We start from the raw sequence: 14,370 nt of genomic DNA on the forward strand, positions 1-14,370 counted from the left end.
AAAATGGATTTTGTGACTGTGAATTTATTAAACAGTATTTAAAAAATATTGTTTCAATCTGTTTTGTTAGCCATTTGAAGGTGCGGGAGATAAATTGTAATGAAAAGCGTATATGTTATCTAATTCCATTTTAACACTTCTGCTTAAACAATCACTTGGTCATATATAACTTAAATGTTGCTGAGAGAGATATAGTGAAGATATTTGTTTTGCACTAAACCAGGACAACTACAAGTCTGACAAATTTCAAATCATCAGAACAATTTATAACGACAGGGGCTTTTCCCTGTGGTTTCGTTCTGGCTATGCCTGAACCAACTCATCACACAAACAGCATCTTCCTCCCCGATCTACTTTCTTTATTAAATGCAATCATTCTGATATTTAGTATTCTCGCATTTGCGAGAAGCAAGAGACTGTAGCTTGCACAAGAGCAAGACTGAAAATCTTCAACGTAAACCTCACTTTTAAGTAATACTTCTACTAAAGTCTGTCTGCATTAATGATTTAAGGCTGCTACAAAAGATCTCTGCATTGCAAAGAATGCAGAGAAACTTTACTGATAAGGGCAGAAGCCTCTCATCTATCCGGTCTGTCTCATGCCTTATTTAAAATAACACACACACCAAACTCCTACCAAGCATCCCTGTAACCTTCTGGAGACCAAAATAAATTGAAAGCCAAGGTCATTGTGAAGGTCCAGGAGACATTGATTAGTATTAAAACTGCCACTGTTTTCTACATGCAGTAGGACAGTACAGCAGTTTAAACTGCAAGTAAAACAAGGCTTTGCAATTATAACTGAGATAGTAGGAACTGCAGATGCTGGAGAATCTGAGATAACAACGTGTAGAGTGGATGAACACAGCAGGCCAAGTAGCATCAGACGAGCAGGAAGGCTGATGTTTCGGGCCTAGACCAGAAATGTCAGCTTTCCTGCTCCTCTGATGCTGCTTGGCCTGCTGTGTTCATCCAGCTCTACACCTTGTTATCTTTGCAATTATATAGTGCCTTTTATGACTCCAGGATACTGCAAAACTAACTTCATACTTTCTGAAGTACAATTACTATTGGCACGTAGAACGCAAGGCAGCCAGTTTGCAAACAGAAGGGGGTCACTGGACCTGAAACACTAACTCTGGTTTCTCTCCACAGATGCTGCCAGACCTGCTGAGTTTCTCCAGCAACTTCTGCTCGTCAGGTATCAAGCTTCTACAGTTATTTAGATTTTTGTACACAGCAATTTTTTTTTTGCTTGAGTCTTAAATATTGGCCAGCTTTTCCATTTTTCTCTAAAATATTGCCTTTTTTAAAAAAAACTGATTGACTCGAACTGTTCAGTGTCAATCTGAAAGGAAGCATTTTGTGAGATTAGTGTAGTTTATATGCTTCCTCAACTTCTTAATCATAGGCACTGAGCTAAAGCTGACAACTATGGTGCTGAGAAAACAAATCTTTGAAACAACTTTAAGAGCGCAGACCAGGACAAAAATAACTTGAGACCAGATGATTACTTACAAAAAGTTAATCTTGCATGATTCATAATTATTTTAAAAAGGAAAGTGACTTGAATTATATCAAGCTGATCATAACTCAGGATTTCTCAGTGCAGTACTTCTGAATATATACAGGCTGCTATAAATTAGGAAAATTAAGCGATTTATGTACCATAAGGCTCCAAAAGACAATAAGATGATAATTCCCTTTCTCTTTTGGAGTCATAGTCATAGACATTTACAGCACAGAAGCAGATCCTTTGGTGCAACTCAGCCATGACCAGATATCCTAAATAAATGTAGTCCCATTTTCCAGCATTTGGCCCATATCCTTCTAAACCCTTCCAATTCATTTATCCATCCTGATGCCTTTTAAATGTGGTCATTGTACAAGCCTCTGCCACTTCCTCTGGCAGCTTGTTCCACACACGCATCACTGTGGGAAAATGTTGCCCCTCAGGTCCCTTTCAAATCTTTCATCCCTCTCAACTTCAACCTATGCCCTCGAGTTTTGGACTTGCTAATGCTGGGGAAATGACCTTAACTATTCACCCTATCCATGGCCCTCATGATTTTATAAACCTCAATAAGGCCACCCCTCAGCCCCGATACTCCAGGCAAAATAGCCCCAGTCTATTCACCCTCTCCCTACAGCTCAAACCTTTCAACCCTCCAACATCATTGTAAATCTTTTCTGAACCCTTTCAACTTCCACAACACTTTTTGAACACAGTATTTCAAAAGTGCCCTAACCAATGCCTTGTAGAGCTGCAACAACATTTCTCAACTTCTGCTCAGTGCACTGACCAATAAAGGCAAGTGTACCAAATGCTTTCTTCACCATCTCCCTTTAAATCCATTTTCAAGGAACTATGCACCTGCATCCTATGGTGTCTTTGCTCAGCAACACTCCCCAGGACCTTAAGTGTATAAGTCCTGCTCTGGCTTGCCCTACCAAAATTGAGGACCTCATTTATCTAAATTAACCTCCATCTGCCACTCCTTGGTGCATTTGATCAAGGTCCTGTTATACTCTTAGGTAACCTTCTTTGCTGTCCACTACACCTCCAATTTTGAAGTCATCTGCAAACTTACTAACCATTGCTCATATATTCACACCTTCTCGGCAAAAGTGTTGTGATCACTGGCATTCACCAAATGGACTGACAGAACCTTGGTTTAACATCTTGCTTGAATAACAGCACTTTTAGCAGTACTGCACTAGAATGTCAGCCTGGATATGTGGGCATATGGTGTGGGATTCTCACAATACCAAGTCACAAAGAGTCAGGTTGAACATCTGAAAAGTGAGCATCAATGAGACACTGTAGGCCATTCACAGAATTGTATTTATCCATTACCTGTAACTACAGGACAGGCATATCCTTCACTTTATCATTCCCATCAAGCTAGGAGACAGATTCCTGCCTGGAATGAGTTAGAGGAGGATTTTACAAGTAACACCAGGCACACGTGAAGATTAAGTGGCAACTTGGGAGAACTACCTCACGGCCATATGCGAAACAGCAGAAAAGGAATGCCACAAACAATGCTGAGTGATCCCACAATCAATGGTTCAGATTAAACAAACAGGTAGTGCTGGAGGGACTCAACAGGTCTGGCAGCATCTGTACATAGAAAAACTGGGATAACATTTCAAGTCCAACAGCTTCTCGTCAGAACGGAAAATAGGTGGGAAAGGTTGGTATTTATATTGATGATGCAGTGAATAGTATACAAGGAGATGAGGCCCAGAGAGAGCGAGAGAGAGAAAGAAAATAGACAGGCAAGCAATGAATTCTGATGATAAGCTGAGAGTGAGAAAAATGCGAGGTAAGAGATGTAAATGGTTGAAATGGGTTGGGCTACGCTAGGAGGTACCCAGATAAGACAGGATTTAGATTAAAGCTCTGCAGAGTTGCTGTATCCAATCATGAATGAGAAGGATAGTTAAACAACAATTGGTAGAAAGATCTCTATAAAGTCTTATCTTCAATAATGGCAAAGCCCAACTTTCAAATGCAAAAGACAAGGCAGAAGCATTTGTAACCATCTTTGGAAATGTCATGGCGATGGTAATATCCTGGTCTTCGACATCACAGATGTCAATCTTCAGCCAAATCAATCCATTCCAAATGATATTATGAAAAGGCTATCGTCTATGGTCCTGAAACTTCCAGACTACAGTGCTGAAGACTTGTGTGTCAGAACTAACTAACTTACTTAGGTGCCAGTGTTGTAGCTGCACCAATCTAACAGAAGTGGCAAATTGTCCAGGTATGTCCAATCTGTTTTTAAAAAAGGGACAGATCTAAATTGACCAAATATTGTCCCATCATTTCAGTCAGACAGGTGGTAGCCACTGTCATTGGCAGTGCTATCAAGCAGAACTTACCTAGCAATAATCCAATCACAGATGCTTTCCATTTGGATTCCGCTCTACAGCACAAGAGCCTTCATGCAAACATCAAATGATTCAAATTCCAATTTCAAGGTAAAAGTGACTGTCCTTGGGCAACACTTAGCAGAACCTACATCTATCTGATAGGGTAGAAAATTCCCAACTGTCCACAAATTCAACCGCGTGCTCACATTCAACTTCAAGACAATTGTTGAAGCATGAGAACTATCAACATTCTGGAGATTACAGCTGATCATAAACTTAAATTGACCAGCCTTGCGAACACCATGGCTACAAAAGCAGGTCACAAGCTGAATGTTCTTCCCTGAATCTCAGCTCTCAAGTCCCCAGTCTCTCCAACACCCACAAGGCACTAAGCTTTCTGCCCACATGAATATTCAGGAGATTCAACAACATAAAGACAAGCATCATCACAACTGCTGGTCAGTCATGACCAGCATCACATTCCATCTTAAACAGTCACTGACTCACAGCTGCAATGTATATCACAGACAAAATACTCTGCAACAGTTAGCCAAGGTTCCTTCAACAAAACTGCATCTATAATCCAGAAAGACAAGGACACGTGCATGGGTATGTTATCCTTTGCAAATTTTCTACAAGTCACATACCTCTCTGACTTGAAACATATATTTGACTCCCTATTCCCTTGAATCAACATTGGGATGAAATCTTCAGATTTTCCTACCTAAATGGAACTTTCTTGCCCCCCCGCTTTGTTCATTCAAGGATGAGGGTGTCACTGGCCAGCGAGCATTTACTGCCCATCTCTAATTAACCAGAGGACAGTTGAGAGTCAACCACTTTGCTGTGGATATGGAGTCACATGTAGGCCAGACCAGGTAAGGATGGCAGTTTCCTTCCCTAAAGAACACGACTGAGCCAGATGAGTTTTTCCAACAAATCGACAATGGGTTCACAGTCATCATTAGATTCTTAATTCCAGATATTTTATTGAATTCAAATTCCACCATCTGCCGTGGCAGGATTCAACCTGGGTCAGAACACATTCCGGGTTTCTGGGTTAATAGCCCAGTGATAATACCACTAAGGCCATTGCCTCCCCAATTTTTCAGGTCAACTGCAACAAACTGCAGGTCAATTCAATTTCACAGACTGTTCATGGTCAGCTTATGAGCAATTAAGGATGGGTAATGCATCTTTGTCAGCACAGCGCAAATCCCATGAACAAATGAAACACTCTGGAGCTGGGCTCGAATTCTCAACCTTCTGACTGCTGCTTGCTGGTGGAAGGCTGATGGCCTAAAGTGGCTGCTCCATTTACCTTCAGACGCTCAGTGCTCAAGTTTCAGAGTATTGCATCATATGGGAGTGCAGAGATAGGACAGACCACTTATATAAAAGCATATTCTCCTCACAGTCAAAGCAAATAAAAGATAATTTTTCCATTCGGTTTGGAGCATGAAAAATCACGAGTGATTTTTATTGCAATGGACACCTAGCCAATATAAATCTGCTGATTTACAACAGGTAATCTAATTAGGTGCTAAGTCCGTTAGCTGAAGAGAGGGACTGTAATACAAGGAGACTAGTTCCATGTGTTTTTTTTATTTATCACAGCTCTCCTGACAGTTGTACAGATCTGTATAAGAACATATTGCATACACACAGATATGAGGCCAGAAACTGAAACCGTACAAAAATGTTCTAATCAATGCACAACTACTAGTATAAAAGTTTGCAGCTGAACCCAGTGCTCACTGCTGACTAGTATCAATCAATCATTTAAATACATAGTAAAAATACAATCTTTCAGCAATTGGAGCTTTTGTGCAGACTACAAAAGAGGGAATTCATTATAATACTTGATTATCTTTAACAGGCAGTTTTGTTAATGTGTTGTGGGGACAACTCCCATTTTAAGGGGTAGTGACAGGAGGGCTCTATTTGATTCTGAAGTTGGTGGAGGTGTGTTTATATAAAGTGATGTACACTGTTGCTACCACTGTACTTTTTTCACCATATTTTAGTACACATTACATAGTCGTTTTATATCACATTACATCTAAAAAAACACTTTCACTGACAACTCACTTGTTTCAAACTTCTTCCGTGCAGTTTTGTTTTGTTGGGCAGGGGAGAAGGCGGAGGCTGGTTGCAAGAGACATGACATTGGGTGTGAAGGGAAAACACATCCACATTTCTTCACTATTGCCCTGGCATTCTTTGCCTCACGTAGTGCTTCGCAGTTGCTCAGGGGAAGGGCTGAGAAGGCATGAGGCCTTTCGGGAGTAAGCAGCTGATTATTTTAGGCAAGTTCAATGCTCAGGATCTTAACCAGGTCCAGCATCTCTACGGTCAACTTTACTAGTTTGTTAAATTCAACTTTCTCTTGTGTAAAACCTAGGACTTTCTTTCCAACAACAAAAGGTAGCTCCCTTTCCTGGCACTAGGACTACACACTACACAACATAATAGGAAATTTTTAATGTATCGTGGTTCCATAAATACTTGTCTACACAGACATTTATCTACATCATATTATGGTTAAGAGTATAGTCTTTGTCACAGAAACTGATCTTGCCTTTGGAATTAAGTAACTGGGCCTGTGCAGTTTGCAACTGCTTTGCCTTCCCTTCCTCCTCCATTTCCATCAACAGATGTGAACAGAAGTCTGAGCGAGAGACAGCATGAGACAGACAAACACAGAGGAGAGTGCGTGGAAGGCAACTCAAGGAAACCCATTGTATGTTAGGAATGTTCACCTGCTGTTGAATGACTTGTAAAGGGCCGCAGGCAGCTCAGGGTCATAGTCGATGAGGGGACCCACTGAAGCAATCACCTGCGGACACCAATTTTTTTTTGGAACAGCAGCAGGATGCTTTCGATCTGTGCAAGGAATCAATGAATGGAGCCTGATTTTGCAATGCACTGAAGAGCAGAGAGTCAACTCCCTCTGGGAGTCTGATTTTTTTTCTTCCTCCCCAACTACGCCCTTTGTGTCATCTGTTTGCTGGGAAGTAGTTTGGATCAAGGTAGTTGTAACTGGTGTCCTGAGACATGCAGTAATCTCTGTCCAGAAATGTCTCAACTTTGTAGACAGGGTCCAGCTGGTGGTCAGCTTTGTGAGTCTCCGTTTCGTACAGGCTAAATAAATAGAAGAACAAACAAAATAAAGAAAACGAAACAACTTAGTGAGATTTGAATTGAACTTCAGACATGTCAACTCCAATTGCTTCTAAAGTACATACAATAACTGCCACGGTCAGTACATACTTGAGGAGACATGCCCACAACCAAACACAGCAGGAGTACCAGCATGTCACCTAACTCAAGCTTTTTACAACTCCTTGGGGATAAATATTTCTTACGTCTGCTCACAATTTTCATTCATTTCTGTACACAGCTTTGGAAATCTCACTGTTATTCCACAGTTCCTTACTCCATAACCCTTGAAATTCTTGCCTCTCAAAAGGTCTCCCTCAATTTTGGCAGGACCAACTGACCAAAGGCACCCGGGTCCTTTTGAGCGATGAGGATTTGAAATATCCATTTCCGTTTTCTGAAAAAGTACCAAGTGATTTTCCCTCTGCGTCAATTCTTTGGAATCTTTAGCATTTTAAACAGCTCGATCACATTGCCTTCAATCTTCTACATTCAAGTGAATACAAGTCAAATTTCTGGAACCAGTCCTCCAACTAAGCTCTTAAAAACGCCTAAATGGAATTCGGCATTGAAGACAACAAGCAGCTGCCGGTGACTGACCAGTGCCTTTCTTTCAACATAACTTGGCCTCAGAGACTAGCAGTTGTTTTCCTGATTACTCAGTGCCCTCTGTGCAAAGCTAGCATGACACTAGGTGCACCCATCTTCAGAAGTTACAGCAAAACATTTCTCCCATCTTTAGAAAACTCTTTGTAAGATTATTGATCGATGCTCACATTACGCTGTGCGTGTGAATCCCAGAAACATTTTGTCCAAATCACGCAACTTTACCATTAAAGTTGCAAATTTTGAAGGCATACCTTGGAATACAATTTTACACTGCACTATGGAATGCAAATGACTGAGAGCCATCTAAAACAGCTAACTAAATAAATATAGGTAACAGAAAATAACTTTTGAAAGTTGGGGACAGGAAAAAGTAGGTGATGAAAGCAGGAGGCAGTTCTGCCTGTACTTGATGGAGAAGAGACTGATTGATATTTCACAGACATTTTGTCAAAATCTCTTACAAAGTGTCATTTACCCAAACCCATCATTAAGGTCACAGACTATCATGGTAAAGGGCAAAGCAAGGGACATTCAAAATTCTAGGAACACTCACACCATGTAGTAAAGAAACAAATTTATTTAAATTTGTAACTCAGTTTTCATCCTCTTTGTCAGATCATTGACCTCTATGTATTTTGAGCACATTACTCTCACACATTATAATACATGACAGTCTGCTCACCATTCAATAGCATTGCTGTCACGGAGACTGCCTGAGGTTACCATGGACTAGAAACTGAACTGAACCTGCCATTTAACTATCATGATTAAAAGAGATGCTCGGAAGCTGGAATTTGAGGCAAATCCCCAAAAGCCCACAGTCAAAGAGGTCTACAACATAGCAAAAGGTCCTTTGGTCCATCAAGTCAGTGCCTAGCAGTTCTGATCCAATTTTCCAACACTTGGCCCATCGCCTTCGACAACGCTGCAGCGCAGAGTATTTTCCATAAACGTGGATGAGTGCAGCTTCAACAAAACTTGGCAAGTTTGATACCATCCTAGGCAAAGCAGCCCACTTGAATGGCACCCTACCCACCAGCTTGAACATTCACGCCCTTCACCATCGACAGATGGCTGCAGCGGTGTACACTAACTGTGCAGTGCAACCAAAGCTCCTTCGGCAGCATCCACCACCATGAACACCTAGAAAGATAAGGGCTATAAATGTAATGGTGCTCTCCTAGCTATAAGAGATCCTGGCTTGGGAATCACACTGCTGTTCCTTCACTGTCACTTGGTCAAATTCCTGGGGTACCCTCCCGAACAGCACTATGGGTGAACATACACCTCATGGAGTGAGGTGGTTCATCACCACCCTCCCAAAGGCAATTCAGAATCAGCATAGATGTTGTCCCAGCCCATTAATGAATCTTTTTAAAATAAATTATGTAACTTGAAGGTGCATGCACGTGAACAACTAAGATTTTACAAACTGTGGTAACTTACCAGTCTGAACAACTGTCACAGAAATCAACTGAACTGTCTGGTGGACAATCTTGGCAATGCCACCGTAATCCAAGAATTGGTTCTGTGCCGCAGTTATCACACTATTAATTAAAAAGACAGGAGCAAAGGTCAACAGAATTGCCTTCTTTCTCAATTATTTTAACAAATAACTTAAATGTTTGCTTCTGACCCGTGTATGAAATTTACCAGTGCTTTCCACTCTGCAAAGAAGTATTTTAACCAACTAAATTAGATCTGATGGGAATACCACTGCACAGTACTGAATTTACTTAGAAAAAGCCATTCTGACAAGACTACCTCATGGCCACAAAGCATCATATAATCAGTCTGTTGCTGCTAGAGTGTAAGGCCTTAAGGCATGAGACAGAAAATGGACCACTCGGTTTATCGAGTCTGCCCTGTCATTCAATGAGATCTTGGTTGATCTGATAAACCTGAACCCCACTTTCCTGCCTTTTCTCCATACCCCTCGACTCCCTTACTGATTAAAATGTCTTGAATATCCTTATTTGTTCATTTCCTTAATCCAAGTCATATTGTGTATTGTAAACAATTGTGGCCCCCAACACTGATTCCTGTAGCACTCTATTAGTTACAGGTTTCCATCTGAAAATGTCACCTTTATCCAACACTCATCTAATAATCAGCCAATCTTTTATCCAGGCTAATAAACTCATAACACCATGGATTTTTATATTTTTAAGCAGCCCAAAGTGTGGTACCTTATCAAACGTCTCCTGGAAATCCAAATACACTTCATCTACTGGTTCCCTTTCAACTAACCTGCTTGCTACCTCCTCAAAGAATTTGAATAAATTTGTCAGGAATAATTTCCCCTTTACGAAGCCGTGCTGAGTCTGCTTGATTAAGTATTTCAAAATGCACTGACATTACATCCTTTATTAAGTCTCCAACATGTTCCCAATTTCAGATGTTAAGCTAACTGGCCTACAATTACCTGTCATTTTGGCCTTCTTCATGCTTTGAATAGGGAAGTTACTTCCAATGTTTTCCTAATCGTATAGGACGTTTTCCAGAGAACTCTTGGCAAATTATTATCAATGCTTCCACTACCTCTATAACTATTTGCTTTAATATCCTAGGGTGCAAACCATCATGTCCTTTAGCTCCACTAATTCCCTTTTTTTTTCTGGTGATAGTTACAACATTTAGAAAATAGCAGTAGGAGGAGGAGGAGGAGGCCATTTGACTTATCAAGCCTGTTCTGCCAATCAATATGATTGTGGCTGATCACCCAACACAGTACCCCATTCCTGCTTTCTTCCCATACCCTTTGATCCCTTCAGCCCTATACTTCTTTCCCACTTTTTGCTTATTTGCTTTGTATTTTTGAATGCTATTCAGGTCCTCGATCGTGAAGAGTGATGTAGTTACTCAATTCCTCTACAATTTCCTGGTTCCCCAGCATCATTTTCTAAGGAGCCTATGATCACTTTGGTCTCTTTATTCCTTTTCAATTACTTAAAGAAACAATTACGCAGCCTAGTTTACCCTCAAATTATTTGCTAATTTATTGTAGTCATCTTCTGCTGGCTTTTAAAACTTAACCGTTTCTCTGTTTTTCACTAATCTTTGCTACACTTTTCCTTTCTTTTCAATTTGATATTAGTACAGTCCTGATGTTCACCAAATAACACAATACAGCAAACAGCTCTGCCATTTTTCCACATTCACATAGGCTGGGAGGGGTTCAAATGCAGGCTTTATTCCAATGTCCCCAGAAATCGTTACCCACCTTAAACCCGATGTGCTGTACAAAACTACTCTCTGCCTGCATCATCTCCAGCTTCTGCTTCTTCAGTTTCTTCAAGCTCATCATTTCTTTGTATTCCGCTGTGTGGCGATATGAAGGTGGAATGCTTTCGTCATCCTGGAGGAGAGAAAACAGTTTGCTCTTGATGTCAGAAAAGATTTACCAGGATATCTAATAACTATTTTCTTACACAGGGTCAGTGTAGGAAGGAGGGGCTGTGCCCAGTTCTTGAGTTCGGCTACAGGCATCACTAAATTACTTAAACATACAACATGTGACCTGGGAACAACTGATGCCGATACACACTACACAACTCAGAACACACTCCACTGCTTGTGCTAATACTAACCTGTGCTTAGCACTGAATATACGCACAAGGACAGATTTAAGCAAGTCTCTCCATCGAGAAAGCTCAAAGAAGTTATGCAATGGAATGGTCATCTAAATGGGTGCAACGTCAGTAACACTTAACACTGGGAGCGTCTCAGCATTTTCCAGGGTGAACCCCACCCTCCCCTCACGAATGTGTCAGTGTTTGCTGCGTGACCCCAGGAGTCCATCAGAATTTCCAAGATGACCACAGAAGTGCATTAATATAAGTCGAGGTGGGAAATGACAAGTTATGCAAGCAAAAAAAATGGGGCTCATCTCTCCTGAACGCGGTCCTTTGTTCCCAAACTGAAAAGCGATAGCGAGAGAAACTCAGGTAAGGGTCTGCTGTGATGCTTCTGCAGTTCAACAGCCTACCAATAATCACGGTTCGAGTCAGGCTGAAAGAATGACTGTTTGCTGGAGATAACTGACAGCTGCAGATACAAATGGAATTATATTTCATCTCACAGGGAAGACACAATAGGAATAAATCAGAGGAAAAGGTCAGCGGTGGCTGGGGTTTGACAATTTGAAACTCCACAGGATCTAAAGTGATGGGGTGTTGGGTGTTACAATATATGGAACTGATCATTCACTTCCATACATCCAAAGCTTTCAGTCTTTAAGAATATAAGTCGCTGCATCTGGGTATTACAGTACTTGAATACAACTGCTTTGCAGTTATATTTGAAAACATTTTACAAAAGACTGAAGGAAAACTGAAGGTCATCGCAGCTTATTTTCAATCCTGATGTACAACAGGCAACGCGAACTTAAATGCTAGGCAGGCTGGACCAAAGCGAATGATATCAAAGAATTACCTACTTTGTTCTGACAACTGACTCTCAGGAAATTCAATGAAACAGGAGCAGCTCTGAAATCAAAGCGATCACAGCACTTAAATGCCGAGGATGATTATCTGGAACATTCTTCACAGAAACAGAAACAAAATATTCACAAACTGAGTGCAGCTGCAGTTAGATAAGTGAAGCCTCCTACTCTCACATTATTAGTTTTAGACAGAAAGAACTTGGCAGAAAAACAGCCAATATTCTATAAATAGAGCACAGAGTAAGAACAATGGAGTAATGGCAAACTGATTAAAGGCAGCAGTTAGATCACATTCGGAGAGAGACAGCGAGAGCGTGAGTGCGAGAGAGCGAGAGAAAATCTATATCTGAAAGGTAAAAGGGCTCAACTAAACTTTTGTCATTCATTCCCAGCTCTGAACACAAATCTCAACGGGTGATAATCTTTCAGCTTAAGACTATAAAAGGATACAGGCCGAAAAGTTGCTGATCAAGAAACTAGAGTGGTAAGGGTGTGGAACACATTGCCGGAGAGGGTAGTGGAGTCAGCCTCATTAGGGGCATTTAAGTGGCTATTAGATGGGCATATGGATGACCGTATAAGGTAGCAGTGGAGGTTAGATAGACGTTAGGTTTCGGGTAGAAGTTCGGCACAACATCGTGAGCCAAAGGGCCTGAACTGTGCTGTGCTGTTCTATGTTCTAGTAGGTGGAGTACATTATGATGAAAATGAAGCAGATTTATTTTCAAAATAATGTTGAGAAATCAGAAGATGCTGACATTCAGAAGGAAGGATCTGAGGGCCCAATGCGTACATCACAGTTAATTTGTAGGTATAGCAATTAAATAGCAAGGAAATTAACCTTGAGAGCAAGGACACTACAGCTGAAGAATAAGGAAGATTTGCTGCAATTACTGTTTTGGGAGTGGATACAAAAATCTTTGCTTGTATTCAGGAATGAGGGGGCTGCCTAATGAGGGGTGGCCAAACTGAATGGGTATATAATCTCTGGTGTTTAGGGAATAAGGGCCAATTTCATTGCAATGTCTGAAATTCATGAAGGTCTTGACAGAGGGCTTGCTGAGAAACTGTTTGCCCTTTTCCCACTGAGTCGCGATCTCGTGGTCTCGGCTCAAGATAACGGTCACTCATCATGGACTGAGAAAAGGAGAAAAGTTTTCATTCAGAGGGTTGTCAATCGTTGAACTACTCTGTCCAATGACCTGTGGTACCTCACTCAATATTTAAGGCAGAAATTAATAGGGCACCAAAGGAATCAAAAGGGCAAGAAAATGGCGTTGATGTAAGAGTTCAGTGAAGATCTTAGCAAAGGGTACAATTGGGAGCATAAAGTCAACCCTTGCTTTTATTTCTGTCCTTATAGACATTGTAGGTTCACTTCCCTCTCCCCTCATCTTCATGGTATTGAAATTGAGATCCATTCTACCTTACTGCTACCAGCTGTAATAATAGGCCAGTTAGCTTCATGTAACTGGCAAAATGTTGAAGTACATAACTTAATCAAGCAGAGTCAGCATGGGTTCACAAGGGGAAATCATGACTGATAAATTTATTAGAATTCTTTGAGGAGGTAACATGCAGGAGAAGCAGTGGTTGTAATATGTTTGCATGTTCAGTAAGTGCTTGATAAAGGTATCACGTGTTAGGTACTTAACAAGACAAGAGCCCATGTTATTGGATGGTAGTACAGTAGTATAGATAGAGGGTTGCCTAACTAAGAGAAGTCAGACGGCTGGGGGAAAAAAGGTGCACTTTCAGGATGGCAAACTGTAAGTAGTGAAGTGTTACAGGGATCAATTATTTACAATATACATTAATGACTTGATGAGCAAAGTGAACATACTGTAGCCAAGTTTGCACAAAATACAAAAATAGGTGGGAAAGCAAGTGGTGGATTTGCTACTAGGAGCCTGGAGAGGGATATAGAGTGCGCAGTGACTTGGCAGATGGAATATGATGCCGGAAAATGTGAGGTTATGCACTTTGGCAGGAAGAATCAAGGAGCTAAACATTATTTAAATGCAGAAAGACTGCAGAAAGATACAGAACAGACAGATTTCGGAGTCTTCATGTGTAAATCAAAAATAGCCAGCATCAAGGTTTAGCAGGTAATAGGGAAGGAATATTGATCTATGTCACAAAAGGGAAAGCATTATATAAAGATAGAAAGGTTTTGCTAATAATATACAAGGTATGAGTAAGACCATACCTAGAGTACAGTGAACAATTTTCACTGTTTTAGCTTAGTTAAAGGCCTCTTATATACAGGGACT

The 14,370-nt window shown here is 40.8% G+C and overlaps 1 protein-coding gene across 3 annotated transcripts in view; it reads right to left on the bottom strand.

Annotated features, from left to right (window-relative positions):
• Window positions 1-5,468: 5,468 nt before the first annotated feature.
• The window catches only part of zzz3 (zinc finger, ZZ-type containing 3), an 88,684-nt gene continuing 79,782 nt past the window's right edge, over window positions 5,469-14,370 (bottom strand). For 2 of the 3 annotated variants that reach the window (XM_048539530.2, XM_048539531.2), the window contains exons 10-12: window positions 10,877-11,011; window positions 9,100-9,200; window positions 5,469-7,026 (exon numbers count right to left, since the gene is read on the bottom strand). In XM_048539530.2, coding sequence (XP_048395487.1) covers window positions 6,882-7,026; window positions 9,100-9,200; window positions 10,877-11,011 — 381 coding nt within the window. In that variant the 3' untranslated portion in view covers window positions 5,469-6,881. Of the gene's footprint in view, window positions 7,027-9,099; window positions 9,201-10,876; window positions 11,012-14,370 lie in introns of those variants that run through there. The other variant, XR_007248446.2, reaches the window with a different exon arrangement.

This window comes from Stegostoma tigrinum, chromosome 8 (genome assembly GCF_030684315.1).
Source record: "Stegostoma tigrinum isolate sSteTig4 chromosome 8, sSteTig4.hap1, whole genome shotgun sequence".
Lineage (NCBI taxonomy): Eukaryota > Metazoa > Chordata > Chondrichthyes > Orectolobiformes > Stegostomatidae > Stegostoma > Stegostoma tigrinum.